The 25,378-nt window shown below is 43.0% G+C and overlaps 1 protein-coding gene across 4 annotated transcripts in view; it reads left to right on the forward strand.

Moving 5' to 3' along the window:
* Adarb2 (adenosine deaminase RNA specific B2 (inactive)) overlaps positions 1-25,378 on the forward strand; it is a 542,810-nt gene that overhangs the window by 342,021 nt on the left and 175,411 nt on the right. For all 4 annotated transcript variants that reach the window (XM_032884792.1, XM_032884795.1, XM_032884793.1 and 1 more), the window contains exon 2: positions 15,030-15,116. In XM_032884792.1, coding sequence (XP_032740683.1) covers positions 15,030-15,116 — 87 coding nt within the window. The remainder of the gene's footprint in view (positions 1-15,029; positions 15,117-25,378) is intronic.

A 25,378-nucleotide genomic window follows, 5' to 3' on the forward strand; every position in this document is an offset into this window, starting at 1 on the left:
ACAGGGGCCATCTCATGCTCTGGAGGGCTGTTTGTGTGAATAGGTGAGCCACAGCACATGTGGCTCGTTCACACAACTACAGAGAAAGGCTGCTCTGAGCTTCTGATTTTGCTCTGGAATAACCCCAGGAAGGGAATCAGAAGCATGCAACACCAGTCTATTAAGGAAGTTCAAAATGGTAAATAATCATTTCCATACATTAGCTAGAAGTTCAATCTAAGAGAAGTAATTCAATTTAGACTTGCAAATTCGGGTACTAACACTTTGACCTGCTCTATAAACAATGACCCGCGTGGTCATTGCTCCACTTTTAGTTATTAGAATGTCTAATCCCTACAGGAGATGAGACAGTTGCCAAATTTCCTACAGCGTTGAAGAAGAGCAATGTTGACACTAACTGAAGTTAAGGGAAAGCAAGGTGATTTGCTGGGAGGTTTTGTGCCTTACTTCTAATATTCAAATGAGCTCAATTCAGTACCTGAATAAAATTGCTGTAGAAAGTAGAATAAAGAGAAACCCTATATCCAGTTGGCTTCAGAAGTGTAGAAATGGGAGAAATATCTACAAGAAGACAAGATAAGAGATCTTGTGAGATGCAGTGAGAGGTAGGTCAGACTTTATAACCATATAGAGCTAATGACTAGCAACACATTTGAGTTTTCATTATGTCAGACACATGTCAGGTCCACACCTCAGCTAAGTCATACACCAACCCTGTGACGTAGATACTGATGATTACGGTGATGATGGTGATCCTGATGATGGTGGTGGTGGTAGTGATGGGGGTGGTGGTAGTGGTGGTGGTGATGGCCATGATGGTGGTGGTGATGGTGATTTGTGCTGAAATCTAAGGAGGTTGGAAAAATTGGGCAAGGTCTCACAGCTTGTACATGAATTGAAACCCAAAACTGCTTCAGTGGTTCAAAACCAAGACTTGCCTTGACCCTTAGAGAGAGACAGTCTCACTGGGAAATAACATATAGAGGAAATTATTTTCTATTCTAGGAGCATGTGGTAATAATTAAGATCAAGGTGGGAGGTGTGTTGAGGGAAATCAGAAGGATGACGTAAGAGCCAGGAAAGACCTCATGTCCTCACAGCTTCCCAATTCTCTTCTCTAAAATATTTTTTAAAAATGTATGAAGCAAAACGTTTAATAACATGCACCCAAGACCATCTAAGATGTCAGAGGCAAAACATGTGGCAAAGATGGCCACCTAGTCACTCATTAACCACAGAGGAGTTTACCATCCAACTTTTGCATTAGGCTTCATTTCAAAGCAGGATTCTCAACCATGGGATTTCTGAGAGCTAAGTTTAGAAAAGATGGCTTAAGTTTGAAGAATAAAGGGAATCTGTGTGTAGTTTCCTTTCATCTAACTATGGCCCAAACTCTTTTTAAACAGGGTCCTTTTCATCTGTGTGTGTCCTTAACCATCATAAGAGGTAATTTCCTTGCCTACATGGTGCCCTTCCTCTTCAGAATTTATACTCTTCTTCATAGGAAGCAAATCTCACCACCACCAGTCTTGCTTCAAGCCTACAATGTTCTGTTAGCATTTCACAGTTGGCCTCAACATCACTATATGGAAAATAGAACCCCGGAGGACATATCTCTGCTCTGTTCATCTCCTCTGTTGCTGCTCACCTTGGACTCCTTCCTCACCCAGCAGCAATAACCGACAGTGTAATTCCAAGGGCACCATGCTATCTCCTGTTTCCTAGACTTCTGCATTGCCTTCACTGGAGAAGAGTGATTTAGGCCACACATGCAAGCACAGAGAAGCATGATATTAAGAAATTGTTGCAAAAAATGTAACAATTAATGATGATGGTGTAATATAATGTTATATAACAACATAACGATAGCCTGGTTAATGAATTAAGAATTGAAGATATGCCCATTTAACACAAGGAATAAGGAAAATAGACAAATAGAAGTGACCCAAGGGTTTCTATTTTGGACCTTCTGTAAATGACATTAAGTGGGTCAAAACACACAGAACATATTTGGTTTGAACACATAGGATCATGTACCTATAAAACTAGAGATTAAAACGTCTAGTAGAAAGTAAAGAAAGGCTTTAAAATCATAAGAGCATAAGAGGTTAAATAATAAATACAGTGCCTCTGGCCACTGTCATCAAATGAGAACCTTGTTCACAAGTAGGGTGACCTTATGTTGTATTTTTCGAACTGGGACAGTTATGAGTTGAAGTGATGCTATTAAAGATCAGACTGGAGTGTCAGGGCAAACTGGGACAGATCAAGACGTTCTGGGGCAGACTTTACCTTGTTCCTAGAGTGTATCCTAAGTGAAGCAGGGCAAAGGGGACATCACCGAGAAATCATCATCCAAAATCCACAGCCATGTGAGGCAGTGTGCCTTTTATCCAACAGTGAGATTGAGCACATTAATGAAAAATTAAAAACACTTGCAAGCCAGGGAGGAGTGGTGGGCTCCCACAAGTTCTGGGTCTTGAGAAATATGCTCTATCATGGTGCAAGGAATGCAGAATTGGAAGGTCTGTGAAGAAGCCTACCACAGATGTGGTTTGCTATTCTAGGTCCATTTCAAGGATAGCAATACACAGTGTACTTCTCAAAAGGCCACATGAAGGAGCTGAAGAGAGAACTCAGCTGGGAAAGTGCCTGCCTCGCAAGCAAAAGGACCTGAGTTGGAGCTTCAGAAATTATGTTTAAAAAAGGAAAAAGATGGCAGATGTGGTGGCTTTCTCAGGATCAGATAAACAGAGGCGCCTAGATCCCTGGGGTTTGCTGGCTAGCCAACCAGCCAGCCAGCCAGCTTAGCCTTCTTTGTGAGATCTAGGCCAGTTGGTCAACTTGTCTCAAAAGAGAAAAAAGGAAAGAAGGAAAGGAAGTGAACGAGGAAGAAGGAAAGGAAGAACAGAAGGAATGAATGAACAAACAAGCAAGCGAAGGTAGATAGCACCTTAGAAAAAGCAGTCATGGTCATCCCCTGGCTTACACACACACATGTAACTGCACACACATAAGAACATGCAAACTCCATTCTCTGCCACTGGATAAGATCAAGCATAGTAACATGTAAGTGAGAGGAAGCAATGTGGTGAGCCTCCAATACAAAGACTAAATGCCCATGAAACTTCCCCAAGAGCAAACAGTCCCTGAATAGAAAGAACCACTTACGAGGGTAGAGATGGATACAGAGAAGCTACAGAGCTAAGACCTTTAAAGCTGTTAAAAGTCCAGGCCCTCTAGAGCAGACAGAAACTTTGCTCCAAGTCTAGAGAAGAACAACTAACTGTGTGGCACGAAGGTAGCGAACACCAGGATGTTCCCCACAGTGACAAAAACTTAGCAAAGGAGAGACATAGATAGACATGTAGTAAGGAAGGCTGGGTGCTCATGTCGCTATGTGTTTCAGTGCTTGAATAAGAGTTTACTAGATAATAAAAAGACATCTCATTACCGAATTTAAGGAATGTGCTGTAGGCTGTGTAAAAACCTTCCAAATGACTAAATCACTTCAGGATGCATTTGCTACCATAACCGTGTGAGCTCCCCAGCAAGCCCTCAGCAAGCTCTGGGTTCAGGAGGCACTTGCAGGAGAAATAACCCTGCAGAACCTCCATCCCTTTGATTTTTACTTACTTTAAGAATAATTTGAGCCACTTGCTCTCAAGTCTCATGTGAGGGTTTGAAATGGTGCGACAACTGAGCCCTTGGGCCTCGTGACACCATCTGTTCAATGATAAGGTCCTTTCAGGGTGTGTGTGTGTGTATGTGTGTGTGTGTGTGTGTATATGTGTGTGTTTGTCTGTGTCTGTGTGTGTCTGTGTGTCTGTGTGTGTGTGTGTGTGTGTGTGTGTAGCAGCCAGAGGATAGCCTGCCGAAGTCATCTCTCTGCAAGGTCTTCAGGCTTGTGGCACACATCCTTACCTTCTAAGCTATCTCACTAGTTCCAGTGTGGTTAATCGTAGATTGTCCAAGAAGAAAAAGCAGTCTCCAACCGTGTCAGGCTTGGTGCCAGTAGGTTGGGCCCTGTAATCCATTTATCGTGAATTCCTAACCTTCAAGTCAGCAGTGAAGCCAAGGAGCCTACAGTGGTACCCACACGTAAAAGTTGCCTGAGGATGCCGAACTCAAATGTAGAGGATGATGTCATGCCATACATACATTTCTAAAAACATCCATTCCCATATAAAATGAGGAAATTATTTAGAACATCGCAAAGCCATGTGAGTAGTGCCTTGGCACATCATTTAGAAAACTTTAAGCCTCCAAGTGAAGTGTGAACGTATACCTTGAGAATCTTTTCCTAATTTAAACACGTTTTCCTGCGAAGATTCACCTTCCCCTGTCAATCATTTGTCAGACCATCTGTATCTTTGCCCATTTTTCACATCTGGAAGAGTATATGAAACAATCTGGTGTCTTCTTGTTCGTGTGGAGGCTTTCCCCCTATTTCTAAAAATAAGCCAAAGTTCATGGGAATGTGCTTCAAGCCAAGTGTGCCCGTGCGGCCTTGGAAGCTTTTCATAGCATGGCAGTAATTGGTCCAAAACCTACTAGTCATGTGACTCCATGTTGACAGAAGAAGATGCTGTGAGAAAAAAAATGCGTTAAAAATGAAAGAATATTTTATAAAACAGCTATGTATTTTGCCACATAAGAAACCAATAGCTATGTTTCTAATGCCTGTGGGAAAGGTTGTTTTGTGGGGGCTAGTGATGTAGCTAAGCCACTAGGCTACTTGTTTGATATACACAACACTCTTGGTTCTTTCCCTAGCACTATATAAAATCAAACATGGTGGCACATATATGTAATACCAGCATTTTGGAGGTAGAGGCCAGGGGACCAGAAGTTCCCAATAATACTCAGCTACATGACAAGCACAAAGTCAGCTTGGGATATGTGGGACACTGTCTGAAAAACACAAGTTCTGTTTGTGTACGCATGGCTCCTAAAAGCCCCAGCAGGACCAGAGGCTTACTGCACCTTCCGTGTAGAACTGCTTCCTACAAGAGTTACACTTTGAGTCTTAAATGTGCCCTCCTCAGGCCCAGGCTCCTGTCTTGAACACCTGTTCCTGAGCTGATGGAGCTCGGTGATGGACAGTGATACAGGTTAAACACAGTGAGTTTGGAAACTCTGAGGAAGAGCAGGCACCATGCGAGTAGTCACAGAGCTGGGGGCTCGTGACTGTATTGACTGTGTCATGTCTAAACAATGGGTTTCACTGCCCTTCTGTGCTCTTCCATTCCTCCTACCCCCTCTGCTGCGGTGTTCCCTGCGCCTTTGCGTGGGAAGAGTATTTCAGCTGGCAATAGATGCACTGTGTCTAGCTGTGTCTAGCTGGAGGTAATGAATGGATCATCCACATCTCTTTATTTATGTATTGGTTACCCTTGAAACAATCATGGAGGCAAATATAATGGATCTGGGTCTGAATGACTTTCTCTGTCTCTGTTTCTCTCTCTCCCTCCCTTTCTCTCTGTTTCTCTCTTTCTCTCTCTGTCTCTCTCTCTCCGTCTCTCTGTCTGTCTCTCTCTGTCTCTGTCTGTCTCTGTCTGTCTCTGTCCATCTGTCTCTCTGTTCATCTGTTCCTCCATCTCTCCTCTCTCTCTCTCTCTCTCTCTCTCTCTCTCTCTCTCTCTCTCTCTCTCTCCTCCACTAATCATCTCTTTAACACCCCAGAGTTTCATTGATGCCTCTCTCTCTGAGACTCCCAATTCAAACTCTGAATCAGCGTTACTCTCTCAAGCTTCCATATTCATGGAAATTGAGACCTCTCCAAACTCATTTGAGAAGTTCAACTAAGATCCTCACTCACAACTCAGAACCCTCACACATGGTGTTACTCCTGCTTAGAACTCACATCCTGTGAGAGACTGTTCGCACTCAAAACCTCTACTACAGTGGTTCTCACACTTCCTAACACTGCAACCCTTTAATACAATTCCTCATGTTGTAGTGATCCCTGGCCATAAAATTACTTTATTGCTATTTCCATAACAGTAATTTTGCTACTGTTGTGAATTGTACTGTAAATATCTGATACGCAGGATACCTGATGTATACTTGTCTGTATACATCATCTACTCGGTCTTAACTTATCAGTTACTTCCTAAAATTTGCTTCCCTGAGAACATAGGTCTCTCTGCATCATCCTGTCGGTGACTGAATTTGAAATCATTCGCTTAACTCTGCAATTGTTTTCAGGAAAGCAAAGCTTGTGGAAGAATGTACTGGCTAGCTACAGCGGCTGTAACAATATATACCAGTTGGCTTAAATCGGAGGAATTTGTTGCCCCACAATTCTGAAGACTGAGGCTTAGATCAAGGCGTTGCCAGGGGTTGGATTCCCCTGAGCTCTCTCTCTCTCTGGCTTGCAGATAGCTGCCCCCCAACCATGTTGACCTTACCCCAGTCACCTCCAAACAGAGTCCCCCTTCCAAGGAACTAAGTTTTAAGACCTGTGAATTGTGAGGATACAGCTGAACCCACATGACAGCTCACTGTGTAACAGCACTCCAGTCTGGTCTCCTGTTTCATTGGATGCTCTCAGGAACCAAACACCCAAGTTTTAAGCATCTCTGAAATCGTCAGAAGATATCTCCTCCCTGCAATCTCCAAAAAAAGATATCAAATCTTCTTGTGTTTTCAAAACTCGGTGCTGACCCAGAGTCCTCTTAAAAGCTGATGGAATCGCTTTGCGTTGCTTCATGGGACAGGAGCTTTAAAAACAGCACTTGAAAGTTCCTAAAAGTATGTAAGATAAGACCCTTTGCCTTTTTTCTGAAATGCCATTCCCTTCTCCCACCTGCATGCAGGTTAATTAGTTTCCTGACTCTGAGGGTGGCCCACGTGTTCATACTTATTTGAGGTTTTATTTAGATTGGAGCAGTATTTACTTAAACACGTACCTGCATTCCCTCAGAATGTACAGTTCTGAAAGAAAGTGGGTCAGGCTTGAGGGAGGCCATCTGTCAGAGTGTGTTTTGGCAAAAGGAAACACAAGAACGGAACTTATAAAAGAGGCTAAGTATTGTAGCCCGAGGGTACCAACGGAGTTCTGTGGACTCCAACTGTCACCCTTCTTTTCGGGTTATGTAATTGTTCAGGATGGCTGTACTGGATGGAAACGTATGTGGCCTCCAAGGGGACGACAGGAGGACAAAAACCTCACTTCCAGTTTTCAAAATGAGGACATAACTATCACATTCACTTTATGTGTTTTTTAAAATAACCTGCCCTATTAAAAGGCTTGGCGCTTCTTACAGGCAAATGGTAAGATCAAGCTCTCAGATATTTTAGCAGTGATCACTTTTCTTTAAAATTTCTGGTGCGTGTGTTACTTCCCGTGAATGAGTTTTCTAGGTAATTGGCATGTCTGTACTGTAAGAGATTATGTTTACTTCATCCTGCTTGGTTTAAAGAGAGCGCTTTGTCACGGGGGGTGGGGTAGCTCAGTGGGTAGAGAGCTTGCCTACTACCTTTTAAAGACATGAGATCCTGTCTTCAAAAAAAAAAGCAAACAAAAAAGAACCCCCAGGATTTTCATGCACAGATAGGTCTCAAAACTGTCCCCTATATCACCTCTGTAAATAGGCTGCAGAGGGGTGAGCAGCCATCAGGACTCTGATCTCAGCATTCAGCTTTCTAGCGATCACTTTGGCTCTCACCATCCGGACCGTCACGTGACTCTAGATGTTTCCAAAAGGCTTTGTCTTTGAGATAATTGGTTGTGATGGGTTGGCTTTCTTTCTGTAGTGTCTAGGACTTTAAAAAAATATATCTGAGTATCCACAACTGTAAAAGAAACAGAAACAAAGTAAAAATGTAAATGGTGATAAAATAGGTCCCCAAGTGGATATATAATTTATCCATCCCTGTCCATACCTTCACTCAACATCTGTCATCCTGACTCTTCTCTATAGATGAAATAACACACATCCCTGCCCTTTTCTAGTAAACTGATACTTTGGGGATTTGGGGTGTTCTGTTGTTCTTGCTATTGTTGTTTTCCTTTTGTTTTTCCTTGCCCAGTTCCGGTTTTGTTTTTAACACTTTTGACCACTGAAGTATAATTCACAGAATGTGAAAGACTGTGGTTTAGGGACACCTGCATGCTCACGTAAAGCACATGGCTTTGCTATCTGTACCATAACGCATGCATGCACGCAGGAACCCCACAGCTTCATCTACATAAACATGTTTTCATCATACCATAAACATTCTTCATAAATACTCTTCCCAGCCACCCTGTAACCCAACCCCAGGGGTCACCTGATCTCACCACAAAGCAGTTTGCAGAAACAGGGACATCACATAGGAAGGATTTTCTTTCACCACAAAGGTGTTTTGTCTGCTCTGAGATTTCTAAATGCAATCAAGTTGTACATTCTGTGTTGTGACTGCTTTTTTCTAACTCTCCCCCACACCCATCTAATGCTTCAGAGACGCAGCCATACCACAATGTATTTTGACGGTGCGATCCTTTTGTTCCATTTTGTTTTGTTTGGCTCTGTGCTACTCCATCATATAAATATATTACAATTTTTCTGTCCGTTCTGTCGACAGGCATTTAAGGTGGTTTGAATTTGGAGTCGTGATGGGTAAAGTTTCTACAAGAAGCTTTACAATACGAATACAAACACAGATCCTTTGTGAAGGTATCTGTTTCATTTATCTTGATTAAAAATCTAGAAATGATGTTGGTAGGTCATAGGTCGATATCTAACAGCTAGAATATCATCCAAAGGCTCCTGAAATTTGTCTAACAATATGAGCTTTGGGGCTATCTATCTGTCCTTTATCTCACGTTAGCATTACCAGTATTTTTAAACTTGAAGCTTTGCTAAAAGGTGTGGTCTCCATTTGCACGTCTCACTGCGGTTTTAATTTGCATTTCTCCTAATTGTGATGCCGTTCAATACAACTTGGTGACTTTATTTGCAATACGTTTCTATTGTGAAATTTCTGTTCAAGTATCTTGACCATTTTTAGTAGTTGGATCTTATGGCCTTCGTTATTAAGTTAGAAGGATTCTTACATTCTGGATACAAATAAACTCTGAGAACTATAAGGGCACATGATCCCAGTCTGTAGATTCCTCTTTGCTTTTAACAGTATGGTTCGTTCTTATTAAATCTTTATTTAGATGAATTCTTCTTTATAAACATTTAATTTAATCATATCATCACCCAAGCGTATACCCTTGTGACTTCAGTCCTTTGAAATTTATTAGGACCGGTTTGATTTCTAATCAGATTATCTATCTGTGTGCTGTGAAATCATTAGACGAAAGTACCTACTTCTCTTGTATTCTGCGCATGCCACTGAGATCGGGCTAACTCGGAGTTCTGCTTCAGCCTCTTCTACACAACCATCTCCCCTCCCTGCTTTTCCTCTCAATGGAGAGACAAACATTAACATCTCAATGGTTTCGTATTTGTCTACCCTTCAGTTCAGCACTTTGATTCATGCAGCTTGAAACTCTAAGTGAAATTCTCAAGGTTATCCTTGTAGTGGTTTATTGTGATTACATCCCTTTTTAATTCATGGGAACTTACAATACCTGTTGTTAATTCAGCCATCCTCCTTCTGTGTGATGATGTGATTATGTGTATGTCTGTTCATACACACTCCTCTTCAACGCGTCTCAAGCAAACTGCTGATAGACTTCTCACTTATCCCATATGTCATCTGCTTCATCCCTCACTCATTAATTAACCACTCATTTTTTTTCTGTTTTTTTTTTTTTATGCTTTATTTCATATTGTAGAGTTGTTAGTTTTTATGTGTTTGGTTGGTTGATTTGGTCTTTGTTTTGCTTTTGGATTTTTTAGGCCTGGTCTCAGTCTATAGCCCAAGGAAGCCTGGAATTCACTCTGCAGTGTAGTGTGACCTGGGCAACCACAATCTTCCAGCTTTGGGCTCCCTCCTGCTGGATTACCTGGATTACCGGCACAAGCCACTGTACCCAGCACCATTTAGTAATGTCAATGCTTCATTTTATTTTATGTTTACTTGTTTGGTTCGTTGGTTAGTTTCTACTGTTTAGCTGTAAATCTAGCTTTTGAGTGATAGGTTAAAATCTTTAAATATGTTTAGTCACTAAATAAGCATCTCTAATCTCTAATCCAGTGAGTGTTTTGTTTTAGACATTATTACAGTTTTGAACTTTCAATGTTTCGCTTTTAGAGTTTTACTTTTTAATTTTTGTTTCTTTACCAAGATTCCATCTACTTACTCGTTATGTCCATGGTTTCTTTAAAGTTCTTTTTGTGTTTCTTTGTTTTTGAGGCAGGACCTTAATATGCATATCCCTTGTTGGCCTGGAATTTGTTATGTAGACCAGGCTGGTCTCAAACTCACAGAGATTTTTCCTAATCCCAAGATCTGGGACTAAAGGTGTGTACCACTGTGCTGGGCTTCATTACAAGTCTTGAAGATCCTTACACCTTCCATATAAAGCCCTTCCTGTTAACTTCAACATCATCTTACCTTACAGCTGAGCTTTTCCTGCCCGTGGTTCTGGTTTCTGGCTTCTCATGCATAATGTTATTACTATTCTTGCTCCTGTCTTCTAGACATGAAAGGATGTGTTGGTGAGAATATGGATTTAACACTGTTTTCTCGACTTTTCTTCTGGTAAGCAGTTTGTTAGTAGCCAATAAACTTGCTCATTTCAGGGATAACCAGTCCTAAGACATAACCTTTCTATGACCCCAGCTAAGCATAAACTTCCACTCTACCTGACTGGAACACTTGCTTTCGTAACTCTGCAGCCTTCTGACTCTTCCTCCAGCATTAAGATTCCCTGAGGGGAAAGCTGTTTTCTGCCAGGATCAAACTCTCCCTTCCATCCTGTATAGCTAAGACAGCACAGAACTCCAGCTGTGTCTGGGGTCCTGTCTCTAAGCACGGTGCTTCCTTCCGCCCTCAAACTCTGCTTGTCTTCAGGGTGCAAGCTTTGTTCTTTGTTTAGATCAGTTTGTGGATATCACTGTGGACTTTGTAGGGTCTGTCTTTCTACTAGAAAAACAATTTCCCCTTCCTCAGACACAGTCTTCGTTTACTACCTGCTACCCAAACTCTGCAAATGGTCGATTCATGTAGTTTGTCTTATTTTAATGTCAATTACAGTAGGAGCAAGTCATCAAGTTCCTCAGGACCAGTAACATTTCCCACCCTTATTAATGACCCTTCTTCCCTGCTCTCCTGAGGCATAGGTTTGGGATCCTGTAACATGCTCATGGGTTCTCTGCTCATAAAGGAAGGAGATAATGGTTCCTCTACACCTCCCACTCTTCATTTAAAGGGAAGCAACAAGACAAACTGAACAGTTACCACATCCATCCTGCTCTTCATCGCAATGATGTCATGTTATGGCTTTGGCTTTGGAAAGTAAAGGAGGGAAAATCACTCTATTTTCTCATATGGGGATATTCCTCAGCATGGTCTGTCACAGAGTTTCAGCTAACCGTGACCATTTTTATTCCTGAATACAGTGCAAGGGATTGCTTTTAGAAAAAACACAATGTAATTTTTTCTCCTAAATATTAACCTTTATTTAAGTCTTTTAATCACAATATCATAGTCACATGACTCTATATCTTTATATGCCTTAAAATCAAGGATAACACTTTTCTCCTGGTTTTAAATGTATAACAGATGATGAAAGATAGATAGATAGATAGATAGATAGATAGATAGATAGATAGATAGATAAATGCTATTTGAGGATGGAGCAATGATTCCGTGACTGAGAGCATTTACTGCTCTTGCAAAAGACCCAGGTTCAGTTCCCATGACTCACATAGTAAGCCATAATCATCAATAACTCAAGTTCCAGGGGACTCAATATGCTCTTCTGATCCCCAAGGGTACCTAGGGTACCTTGCATGCACATGATGGACATACATTCAGACAAAGAAGACTTTCATACACATAAAATAATATAAAAATCTCTGAAAATATGTAGGATATTCAGCTACATTTTGCTGTCTTCGACATGGTGGCAATATATTTTAATCTAAGATTATTTAATGAGCTCATAAAATCATACATATTTAAAGTATATCTTGTTATGGCATAATATGTGTATGCATTGTATAATTATCATAATTAGATTAATATACCATTATCACTTGGAGTTACGTGTGTGTGTGTGTGTGCATGTGTGCATGTGTGCGTGTGTAAGGACATAGAATTCATTCTCGTTAAGCTGCAAGCATTCAATGCCATGCTGTTACCTACAGCCATGATGCTGTTCATCAGGGAATCAGAACCTTGTCCTCTCCTACATGTAAGTTTTATGTTCTTTGATTGGCATCTCCCTGACTCCCACCCCAAACTTTTCAGATTGCACATGTAAATGAGGTCATACAGCATGTATATTTTGTCCTCATAATTCCAACCGTACGGGAGCAGATTGCATGGATTCCTTCTTTTCCATGCTGAATGATATTCTACTGTGAGGGTGCCCCACACTTTTGTATATCCGTTCATCTCTTGGTAGACCCTTGAACTTCCATCTCCAGGCCACAGGGAAGGGACACGTTTAGTCCTTGGAGGTCCAGACCTGTGAGAGGAACTCGTATGTCCACAGCAGTACACTGCTTCATGTTATCATCAGGGCAGCTCAGGATTTGTTCTTTCCCTGCACCTTTACCAGCACTTGGTTTTCTGTCTTGTTTACAATAGCTGTCCTGTCGGCGTGGTATGCGCTTGCATTGTGTCATTCCTTTCCCTTGCACTCCCTTAATAACTACTGCCATTAATCATTGCCTGCTCATCATCCAGTTGAGGATCTTCCTTGGAAATCTGTCTATCTATGTATAAGGTCCTTCACCTTAAACATGAACTTTAGATCAACAATAAGTACTTGTCCTGGTTTACACAAACCTTGCACAATATGGAGAATATATGGACGCTGAAAAACACTCTTCAGCTGACATTCAGTTTTAACTGCATGCACTCTTTCTGTTTGATAGACATGAAAAAAGAATAAACAGCAACAGCAAAACGCAAAGACTTGAATGGATCTAAAATAGTCTTTATATATTTCACAGTTTCGCCCTGAAATAGTTTGGTATGTTTTGTGGGTTGTTTTGCTGGTATTCCGGCTTTATTAAAACAAAATTATAATTTTATTTCGAGATCCTCCAGACAAAATCATTTAAGCTTCACAGTCTTTTGTGCAGCGTTATTGGACTCACTTAATGAAATTATAACCCAAGCAAGGTATTTCATTCTGTGGGAGTAAATGAGCTTGTGCGGCGAGAACTCAGGGGGAGCAATGCCTTCGCTGTGTTGATCCTGTGTTTGGTAGAATGAAGGAGGAACAGGCACTTCATATTAGAGTTATTTATTGTTCTCTTTCAGTGAACACTATATTGGTGCCTGTCCCTACTGGAAACAACAGCTGTTAACAGGCTCCGAGATGAATTTCAATGTGATCTCCCCCAGCCTCAGGAAAGGTTGTCTAAAGAGAAAATAGGCTCGGCCTTGGAAGAAAAGAACAAATCCCAACCTAGGTCTGGTTGCCTGAAGGCGAAGGGCAGTTAAAAAAGCAGCAGTGAGTGTTTTCATGGGTATCTGCCCTTAGATCAAGATATACAAGCAAATGGGAATACTGGAACAGGGAGGACTCCTCTGTAATAACAGGAAGAGATCAGAAGCAGTGTTGAACATGGTAACCCCTCTAAAACATCTTGCCCTGAGGTAAGGAAGGCAGCAGAGGAGAAGGAAAGGGCCCTGCACCGCACAGCCCTTCTTGGCTAACCCCCAAGCAGCTTAAGAGAAGATCAGAAATACCTCTGAAGCAAGTCTGCACCATAGCAGACAAGTAATGGTAACGCTTTCATCTGTGGTCCTTTAATAACTACAGTCCAGATTCAAAATGAAACGAGAGCTGTGCAGACACAAGGAGAACCTGTGCTGGTGCATTCTGGGAATCCAACGCTTTGAGTCTCTGGCAAACTTTCTAGAGAGTAAGCGCTGTGTGAGCAGACCCCCACAGCTTCTGCAGTATAGTTTGTTCTGTGGAAACTTCTAAAATAAGGAACGTTGACTCCTTTAATTACTCGTTTTAAAATGTGTTTCCCAATAGCACTTCCCACCAAGAATTCTTTCACCTATATGTTTAAGAGGAAAACTGCCACTTGGGCATGTTGATGTATTCCAGAAATGCTAGTCTCTGGGAGGATGAGGTAGAAAGATATCAAATTCAAGGCCAGCCTGGGCTACAGAGATGTATATCATCCAGGACAAGAAGAGTGCAAAAAGCCAGTTGTTCCTGGGTCCCTGGAATTTCATTAGTATCAATGACATTTGGCTGTTCCCAGGATAGTTCAGGCTGTTTACCTAACCCCAGCCTCTATCACCTTCTATCACCTCTACTTATATACTCATTAGGTGACAAGACTGTAGATTCAGTACACATGTGGGGGGGTGTGCATGTGTGCATGTGTGTGTGTGTGTGTGTGTGTGTGTGTGTGTGTGTGTGTGTGTGTGTTTGTGTGTTTGCTTCTCGGCGTCTACTTTTTTATGTCATATTTATAATTCAAGAGCTCAGAGCAAATATTCCACCAATGAGAGGGGTTGGAAGAATCCTTGCCTTTGTTCGGACAAGTCTCCTAGTTCTGGGATTGTATTACTGAAATCTGATTATTTTAGGAACTCCCTTATATGGTAAGTGTTAGCTCACTCACCTGTAAATAGATGAGATGTTTTAACCCTGAAGTCAACTATTGAAAGTTTTCAGGGATGTGGAACAAGGTCACCGAAATGCCAAAAACAAATAAATATATATGTAAAGGAAGAGAGATGGAAATCATAATTAAATTGAATGGAGAGAGGAATGTGATAAAAACGCTGTCTGAAATTCAATTTTAAAAAAAGAAATGGAGCCACAATGAAGTGTCTGCCGCCACTTCTCTGTTCCAACCTCTGGGTAATAGGAACATAAGAAAGCACTGGGTTTTTCTGAAACTCAATGTCAAAAGTGCACCTCCTCTTCTTTCTCTTTCCAGACAAAGTCAGCATACTGTCAACCTTCCTCGCTCCTTTCAAGTACCTAAGTCCTGGCACCACAAACACGGAGGATGAAGACAATATGAGTAAGCAGCCCTTCTCTTACTGAGAGATCCTCCCTGAATGTGTATGGGAGTGGGAGTGTCTTTCTCTGTCCCCTTAAAGCTATTGAGGGGGACTGATTGGTGTTGCCAACTACAGAAGGTCCTGCCTTTACCTCAATCAGGCCATCTTCCAGAGTTCCATCCTTACCCATAGTTCCACCTTTACCCATAGTCCCATTCTTACCCATAGTTCCATCCTTACCCATAGTTCCACCTTTACCCATAGTTCCATCCTTACCCGTAGTTCCACCTTTACCCATAGCTCCACTCTTATCCATATTTCCATCCTTACCCATAGTTCCATCCTCCCCTGTAGCCCCACATTCTCCATAATTTCATAGTTACCAGGAAACTATCACCACCCAAGGTACGGAGTCCTTACCCAAAGTCTCACCCTCACCTGAAGTCCGTCTTCAACTGCAGGACCAGAGGCACACAGACGTTTATCCTCACCCACAGCCTATGTCTACATGTAATCCCATCATTACCTGGAATCCACCTGACCAGCAGCCCAGCCCACCTGTAGGACCAAACTCGTGCAGAGCCTTCACCCAGAGTCTCGTGGTCACATGGGGTACCATCTTCCTTTGCAGTCTCTTATCCCTACAGTTGAAGTTCTGTTCCCATTTGGAATCTCAGACCCACTCTCAGCTCCACCCTTTACTAGAATCCCAGCTCCCACTGCAGCTCCATCTGTATCAGATACCTCCTCATCCCCAGTTGGGGTCTGTGGAGTCTCACACCTATTCAAAGCCTCATATCACCTAGAATCTAATCAACACCAGGAAATCTACTCTTACTTGAAATCCCAGTCTCATCCAACATCCTGTCTTCATATGGAACACTTTTCTTTCCTGGAACCCCACCATTATCATAAGGATAAGAAATTATCAGTAATTTGTAACCAAGAGCCCCAAGGAATGTAGGAAATAAACTAGTTTTCTTAGACTAGTCTCTTCTCTCTTTCCTTCATTCTCTTCTTGTAACTACAGAAAAAATTAAAGATGATTGTGTTATCATGATGTCTCAAGAATGGATTTTACAGCTCTTTAAAAAGAAAAGAAAAAAGGTTAACTAGGGGGTCTTCTATCGAAACATCTCAAGTGCATGAAGTTGGAGAATAGGAGAATATTGTTCAATGTTTGGTGTTGAAGCTGGGTTAGAGAAGGGGGTCATATTCATCTCTTCTGCTTACATCAATAAGGAGAGCTCAGAACAGAAACTAGCAGAGAGAGAAAAGTGAAAGAGAAGGAGTCAGAGGAGAGAAAAGAAAAGAGACAGAGGAGAGAGGAGGGGATCAGGAGGAAGAGAAGGGGAGAGGAGAAGAGGGGAGAGGAGAAAGGGAGAACTGCATACCTCTTACCTGTGGCATATTGTCAAGCATTTAAAAGAGAAGGCCAAACATTTCACAAGAACACCTCTCTGAATTTAATATCACCGAACAGATGGGCTTCTTTTTCAACTAAAATGAGCTAAGAATGTGCTTGTCATGGGAAGGGGAGGAGGCAAGGTGCTGTTGATGGTTGCTAAGAGAATTGGCTGAATCAAGCAAAAACACTGGCAGAGATTTCCATGGGAACTGTGATCCATGTTGTCTCCAGCCTCTATGAATCAAAACACATTGTTGTGGGTACCCTCTCCAGGCAGCCATTAATGCTATTGGACATGGAGATTTCTTCCTGTAAGACATCACTTTCCTCATAGCTGTAACAAATGCCAGCAAGAAGCAGCTTAAGGGAGGGCTGCAGAGCATTGAAGTGCCTGTTTACATTGCATCCACCACAGGGAGGCAGAGAGGGATGAATGCAAATACTCAACTTACCTTTACTCTTTAAGTTTAGGACCTCAGACTATGGAGTGGGGTTGCCCAAATCTAGGGAGAATCTTCCCTCCTTAGTTAAGCCAGTTCAGAAACTCCCCACAAAGGAGACCAAAATTTTTCTTCTAGATGATCATGTCTAGATTCTGTCAAACTGGCAGAGAATAGTAACCATCATATTTCCCTTCCCAAAAGTAAAGTTGAGAGAGTTCAAAGGTCAGAACCTGGCCAGATATTCACAATCTTCTGCTTGGATCTTTTCATTTCTAAAGGAAAACATAGAATGTTAAGGAATGGGGCGGGGTGAATTGACTGGGCTTAGATGTGGGCTCTTGGCCATCTCTAGGCTGCCCTCTTAGCAAGATTTGTGGTTCAAAGCAAAACCTTGACATATCCTTGTGTATATCCTTTTGTGATGGTGCGAATGTAAAAGTTTCCAGATCAGTCAAGTTAGGAATAACGATCTCGGAAACCTTAGAAAGGGTGAGGTTTAAAAAGAAAAGCATAGTGTATGTGCTGGGTTTATTCTGACACAAGAGGAACTTGAACTCTTTCTGGTTCTTTCTACCTGGAGCTGCTGGGAGGCTGACTGAATCAGGAAGAAAAGAAAGGGGAGTTAGCTAGGGGAAACTTTGGGGAAGGGAAAGAGGATGGATGGAGGGAGGGAGGGGAAAGGAGAGAGGGAGGGAGGGGGGGAGGGAGAGGGGAGGAAGGGGAGGGAGAGGAGGGGAAGAAGGGAGGGGGGGGAGGAGAGGAGAGGAGGAGAGGAGAGGAGAGGAGAGGAGAGGAGAGGAGAGGAGAGGGAGGAGAGGAGAGGAGAGGAGGAGAGGAGAGGAGAGAGAGAGGAGAGAAGCAAGTGAATTCTAACTTTTAGAAAATCTGGAGTCACCTTTATGTAGTAACCAAAGGCCCAACATCTTAAGAAATCCAAGATCTTTGTAAAGTCAGTGCTCTTTCCAGAGGACAATGAAAAAGTCATACACATACATATAGGTACACACACCAGCAGCAGCAGCACCAGCAGCACCAGCAGCAGCTTCTTCTCTGGGCAGCTATAGCATGACTCACTCCTGAGGCTGACAGGAAAGTAGAGGCCTGGTTTGGGGTCAAGGAGTTCTGCATGCACATTCACTCTTGGGCTTGCGAGCTTGCAAACGAGCATGGAGGTGTTATTGGTACAGAAAGTCACAGAGTTGAGGAAAGGCAGGGACATAAAACACAAGGAGTGCTCAATCAAGGACAGATGCAATTAAAGCCATTTTCCTCTGAAAATGAAAAAGAAACATACAGATAAAAATTATTTTAATTGTTTGTTATATTAAAATGCTTTCGAAGTGCTCTTGGGGCCTCATTGTCGATTAGTGGATTCATTTGCTTTGTGTGTGCATGCTCATGTGTGCACCTCTTCACTACCATGTCTCTACCAGGCTCTATCTGTCAAGCATTGTCTGGGATCTGCCATTGTCGACACCCCAGTGTTGAGGTTAAGGATGCTGTGGCAGCACCTGAATTTAACATAGGCAGTGGAGATCAAAATGCAGGCCCTCATGTTTGCACAGCAATCACGTTACCCACTACGCCATCGTCTCAGAACTCCCTTTCTCTCTACATACTGTTAATCCATTTAGAAAACTATTTTTATATGTTCGTATTTGGTATGTATATGTCCACAGTACAAGTGGTATTCGTGTTCATCTATGTATGTGTGGCATGAGTGTGTTTCTCATGTATGTTTCTGTAGTCAGAGTCATATGTATAGAAGATATCCATGTCTGAATACATATGTGCAGTGTATGAAAACGTATGTGTGGAAGCGACAGTGGGAAGATAAATCTACTCTAAGCCCCATGCCTCATGCATTTGCATTCTCTGGATCTGTTGTGCTACCTGCTGCTCTAATGTAAAAATGGTTCATGCCTAACCATTTACATGCTTTCATTTTACATTCTTTCAACTGTTCGAGAATGGCTCTCAGCAGCTACCTAGATCCTGGCATTCTGGAATATATAAAAGAAAGATATTGCCTAGATCTGTGAGCTTCTCCATTTCAAGAAGTTGTGCAGAAAGACAGAGAAACATGGCCAGGACACATCCACCAAACATACATTAGACTTTACATATAGAACCTTGGTTATCTAGGAGCCAATCAACAGTAGGCTGGTGTCTTAGAGTTTCTATTCCTGCACAAAACATCATGTCCAAGAAGCAAGTTGGGGAGGAGAGGGTTTATTCAGCTTACACTTCCACGTTGCTGTTCATCACCAAATGAAGTCAGGACTGGAACTCAAGCAGGTCGGGGATCAGGAGCTGATGCAGAGGCCATGGAGGGGTGCTGCTTACTGGCTTGCTTCCCCTGGCTTGCTCAGCTTGCTTTCTTATAGAACCCAGGACCACCAGCCCAGGGATGGCCCCACCCACAATAGGCTGGGCCCTCCCCCATTGATCACTAATTGAGAAAATGCCTTACAGCTGGATCTCATGGAGGCATTTCCTCAAGGGCAGTTCCTTTCTCTGTGATAACTCCAGCTTGTGTCAAGTTGACACACAAAAGCAGCCAGGACAGCTGGATCTAAACTGGGAGACCCTCGTGCAATACTATGTTTTCAAGACTTGTTTACTATCATCAGCATTCTGCCCTGAGAAGTCTTCCTTGCAACACTGAACAGAAATGTGTTCCTGACCCCGCCCTCTGCTCAGAAGTTGAGATTTGGCCCAGATTCAATGACAAACAACTGAGACCAAGAGCTTCCTATCACTTCTGGGCTCAGACGACATCTCCTTCCCACCTCTATCTGCTTTTCCCAGAATCCCAGGAACACCTGACTCAGCTTCATAGGTTACTTATGACAAGCCTTTGAAGAAGGCATCTTCTACCAGAAGCTCGATCTAACTGCCACACCCACATACAACCAGCAAATGCCAAGCTCACCGTACCTTATGCACACCTCAGCCTGAACCTATCGGTCAAGCACCCCACAGTTTAGGTTATCTCCTGACGCTCTACACACCAAACTCTCCCTGCTGTCTGGAGGAATAACTAGACTGCCTGTCTTTCTGCTGTTGTTAAGCTCTGGCGTCTGGGAGGAGCTGCTCTGATTTTAAAGCCAGAGCTGCTTGGCAGCTGAATAACCTTCACCAGGAACAATATTATCTCTTCAAATGTAGCGTAGCGCACTGGATGGCTGGCTCTCCAGAGCCCTCCTGACCCGCAGACATGACAGTGCCATTACCAGTGACGCATACAATCCCAATGATGCCAAGCCATGAGAGGAAGCCGGGCATACATAATAACCGGGTAGAAGATTCTGGCCTGTTAGGGAGCCAGCAGAGAGGGAGGCGGCACATAAATAAATCCACAAGCAAGCCAGACTTCTTAGGGATAATAGCAGTATGATCCCATCTCAGCCCCAACCGCCACCTTGTCTAACCATTCCTGAGTGTCATCAGCCCAGGTCATCAAACTTGATAAGTTGTAAATAACAGAGTTATTTTGGAAAATAAATATGTAGCCACAGCTATGAGAATATACAGGTTTTTGGGTTGTTTTGTCTTCCTGTCCAAAATGCAATTCCCTTCATGTGTTGGACCTTTAGACTTAGCGCTATAATTGCCGACACATTTTGTCAAACGAGATAATGTGCTTATAAGGACTGTGGAGAAGAATCCAGGTGTGAGAGAAACAGAATGGAAATAATTTCATTCTTTCATTTTCCTGTACAGATGCCTTCCTGACTTAGACATTTTCTTTCCGTGCCTGGCGGCCTTCAAATTGCTCGTGATTGTTCTATTTCTGTGGCTTATGGTATTTACCTAACACCTTCTGCCATTGCTTGCTTGCTTTTCCCCCCTCTAATTCCCACAATGGGAAGATACATGCAACACCCTGAAAAGACCATATGGAAGTCAGAGTTCAGAGATGCCTTTTTTTTTTTAAATGATGTCTTGGAGAATAAGATCATTCTCCACGGCACCAAGGCAGAAGAGCCACAGGTATAGAGGTGGTGGATATGGTCTCCTCGGGAGTGAGTTTCCTCAGGAAAGGTGTTTGGGACCCCAGTCAGGAATGTTCTAAGGAGCATAGGGGGTGAGACTATGTGTGTCAGGTGGAGTTGGGGGTAGCTTTCTATCATCACAGAGTTACTGCATTATTCTATTTGTGTTTTGGGCTCCTCAGCATCCTGAGCTATGTCTGATACACTTGTGAATATGTAATTGTATGCATACATTTATGTGTATCAATGACGAGATTGCCCAAGGTCATATTTACTGTCTCATCCAATAAGCACATGCTGACTCAGCCCCGGGTGCCTCCAGGAATGCTCAGAGAAAGGAATATGTTTACAATACGCCCGAAAGGGAAGTACCCACCAGGTAGGAAGAACAGGAGCAGGTAGAAAGCCCCCATGTCCCCTCACAACCCAGGTATGTGCACATACTATCGGAGTCAGAGTCCCAGCTCTGTCCTGGCAGTTGGCAGTACAGGAGCCGCAGTATTTACACAGCCCACTGCGTGCGTTTGTAGGATACATTCCTCAAGTGTGCGCCCTCTCAAGTAGCTCTTCAAGTCTGTGCTTAAGAGTCAGAGACTTATTTTTTGATCTCCTGGCTTTTTTAATCTGTTGATTATTATATGTAACAATTGGGTGCATAAAACCTATTAACTAAATGGTGAAAGAAATGAATATAATTTCCCGGGTCAGAGGAGGGGAGTGGAGCATATTTAATGCCTCCTCTGTGAAGAGGAAAATCTGAATATGTGATGTCAGGGTTAGAGCTATGAAGAGCACACAGAAAGGGTGATGGTAAAGTACCCAGACGCAGGTTGCACCGAGGTATGAGCTTAGCTGCAAATGGATGTGCATATCTGCAGGGAATATTAGAGTAAGGAAGGGTCCTTCAGTCTCCAGCTTGGTCACGAGAGGAGATACAACCAGTGTCTGTGTTGCTCCCACTGACAAAAAGGAGCCCAAGAAGAAAAGATAGGGCTTTTATCCGCATGAATGGACATACACAGCAGTGCAACAAGCTCTCAGGGGAGTGACTGTTTGCCTTGGCAAGCGAAGGGAGAGAGCAGGAATGTGTTCTGTTCTGCTCCTAGGGAGCTGGTCCTGTTCTTTGGCTAACATTTCTGGATGGTAAGATCAATATCGCTCATCCAGCAGACCAGAGAAATCAGAAAATGATTAACCCTTCTCTCTGGAATATCCTGGGATTGATTTCTAGGGAAACTGTTCGAAATCGCCAGCAAATAAAATAATCATGAAGAGAAGCTAAATACAGATACAAGTAGGGCTCCTGAGCTGTTGCCCTGCCGTACTCTAAAGTGCCCCTGGGGTAGCCATTTTACTAGGCCTGATGGATGGATAGCTAGGTTAGTAGATAGATAGATAGATAGATAGATAGATAGATAGATAGATAGATAGACAGACAGACAGATAGATGATGGATAGATGCATGCATGGATGGATGGGTGATAGATGATAGATGGATGAATGGATAGATAGATAGATAGATAGATAGATAGATAGATAGATAGACAGACAGACAGATAGATGATGGATAGATGCATGCATGGATGGATGGGTGATAGATAATATATGGATGAATGGATAGATAGATAGATAGATAGATAGATAGATAGATAGATAGATAGATAGATAGATAGATGGATAGATAGATAGATGGATAGGCAGGCAGGCAGACAGTAGACAAATAGATACATAGTGGACAGATATATTTATATATTCACTTAACTCATACCCACTCAACTGGTGAAGTAAAATCTTCCGTTTCTTCATTTAAATAAATGAAGCAGACACACACAGTGATCTAAGATCCCAACACAAGCATAAACAACCAAGGACACAGGCATCATGTGATCTCTCACCTGCTTGACTCTTGACTGTATGAAATGGCCACTGCTGGGTCCCAGGACAGAAACCACAGCCTAAGCCTCCATTGGCTCTGAAGTTCTTGCTGGACACTGAGAATTAGTTAACCAAAGCATTTTTGTATTGGTAATATCGCCATGGGTAATGTCATCCCAGAGAGCCTAACTTGTATCTAAGATAAGGACCCACATCTGTTCTGTTTAACAATTGCTACTAATTTCTGATTATTTAAGGAAGAAGCTCACAGAGGCTGGCGGGTGGTTCATATGGTTCTGCTTTCCTTCAGGAGCAAAGGCACTTGAGTTTGATATCCAGAACCCATATGAAAAGTAGGGTGCTGTGAACCCCTGTAATGCCAATGCTCGGGAGGCAGAAACGGGGATCCATGGCCAACCAGCCTGGCCTACTTGGAAAGCTCTAGGTTCAACTGAGTCAATCGGAAAGGACACCCAGCATCAACCTTTGGCCTCCACACTTTAGTACACACACACACACACACACACACACACACACACACACACAGAGGGGGGAGGGAGAGAGGGAGAGAGAGAGAGAGAGAGATGAACTCACACCCCTGTCTAAGAATCAGAGTTTCTATGAAGAGTTCCATCTACAACAATAGCAAGGTATTAAGAGTTACAGAAGGGAAACAAATTAAAGGGTTTTCACCATGGGTAGAGCAAAAATGTCGTTTTCTGAGTTCGGTTCTCTAAGATACAGCAGAGGTCATCTGATAGGCTGGCTGCCATAAGCACGCTTATTAAATCCCCACATTGTAAGAAATCAATAAGAAATTAGAAGGCTCCAAGCGGGTTTCTGGGCAATCTGATGTGGGGATTTGGGAATTGTTTTGTTTGCTCTTTATTTTCCATTTTGAGTTCAGTTTGGGGAAAATCGCATGGTTTAATCTACTGCGCACTCTCCCTTGGCTTGGAATGCCCTAAATGACAGAGCGCATTGCCCGTGTGCATACCCAGAGCACACGATTAGCACAAGCAGTTGAGATTTAGCACTTGCTCTCCAAACAGTAATTATTTTCACTGAGATCTGTAACAAATGAACGTTGCACGGTTATAACTTAGAAAACACTCAGATTCACACTTCTCAACAAACTAACCTCTCCAAATCCTAATAGCTTTTTAGTAGCAAGTTGATATTGTAGTGAGCCCATTTCGCAACTTAAGAGAATGAAACCAGGAAGCTGAGCTCACTTTCAGTGCAGAGCCCAGCGCCCCCATGCGGAGCGTCCTCCAAAGGGCTGTTTCAGCTTCTTTATGAAGACATGATCGTGATGACCGATGGGGGTTAGAGCTGAGCCAAGAGGAGATTAGAGTACATGCTGAAAAGAACGTTCTCGAATGTCAGGATACCTCTGGAAGGCACCTGACTTTCAAAGGCATCCTTTGTGACTGCGAAATTGTACTTTCTCCTTCATTATTCTCCAACAACAATGCCATAAACTGAGAGGTGAGGAGCACAGTGTTGATTCTGGCAGGTCTCAACCTGCGTTGCTTTCAGGGCGGCGTGAGAGAAGCAGGTTCGTGTGTCAACAGCCAACCAAGCATTCACTGTTTTGAAGCGGTGGGTTCGCTGGAAAATTCGCCTGCAGTTTCCACTTGCTTAATGAGAAAAAAAAAAAAAGAAAAAGAACACTTTCACACCTGCCACAGAGCTGAACGCTCCCAGCCCCTGAGAACATGTGCGAGGTGCTTAGAGAAACGTGGGCACGGTTCTGCCAGGCCAGATCAGCCCCAGGACTCATCGCACATGGGGTAGACTTGGCTTCATTCTATCCAGATGGCCTGGGGAGGGGTGTTAATCTACAAAGGCCAAGAAAATGTCACCATCACTCTGCATCCATAAAATCAACTTACAGCCCCTGCACGGGTGAGTGCGATGTGAGATTCCCCAGGACCGAGTCCCAACCTAAACACTCATCCCAGCAGGCAAGCTTTGTGGAGAATGTCTACTCCTCGAGCCTCAGTTTCCACCTATCTGCTTATAAAGTGTTGACCGTACTGGCGACTGACTAAGGACGAGTGAAGAATATGGCAGAGTTAGGTACAGAACACATCAAAGCTGGTAGAAGACGGCAGGGCCATTCACAGGCATAATCCTTGGGGTTTGATAATGCGAGTTTAGCATTCCAGAAGCACTCACTCTGGCAAAATGCAGGGGACGCAGGGGGACACTCGTCACTGTGGCAGTTCATGCCTGGGGTTTTCGAAGAGAACAACTTCATCAGAGAATAGTTACCCAAGGTGGCTGGTCTTACATTGTCTTTAAACTTGTCTGTCCCTCACAGTCAGATGTTACAGCTGTGTCTGAGCAGCTTCCTAGCTGCACGAGAGAAGCAGGTCGCGTGTCAACAGCCAACCAGGCATTCGCTGTCTGTTTCTGAAGCTGGGGGCGCACTGGAAAAGTCACCTGCAGTTTCCACTTGCTTAATGAGAAACACACACACACACACACACACACACACACACACACACACACACACACCTGCTACAGAGCTGAGAGCTCCCAGGCCCTGA

Source organism: Rattus rattus, chromosome 14 (assembly GCF_011064425.1).
Source record: "Rattus rattus isolate New Zealand chromosome 14, Rrattus_CSIRO_v1, whole genome shotgun sequence".
Classification (NCBI taxonomy): domain Eukaryota; kingdom Metazoa; phylum Chordata; class Mammalia; order Rodentia; family Muridae; genus Rattus; species Rattus rattus.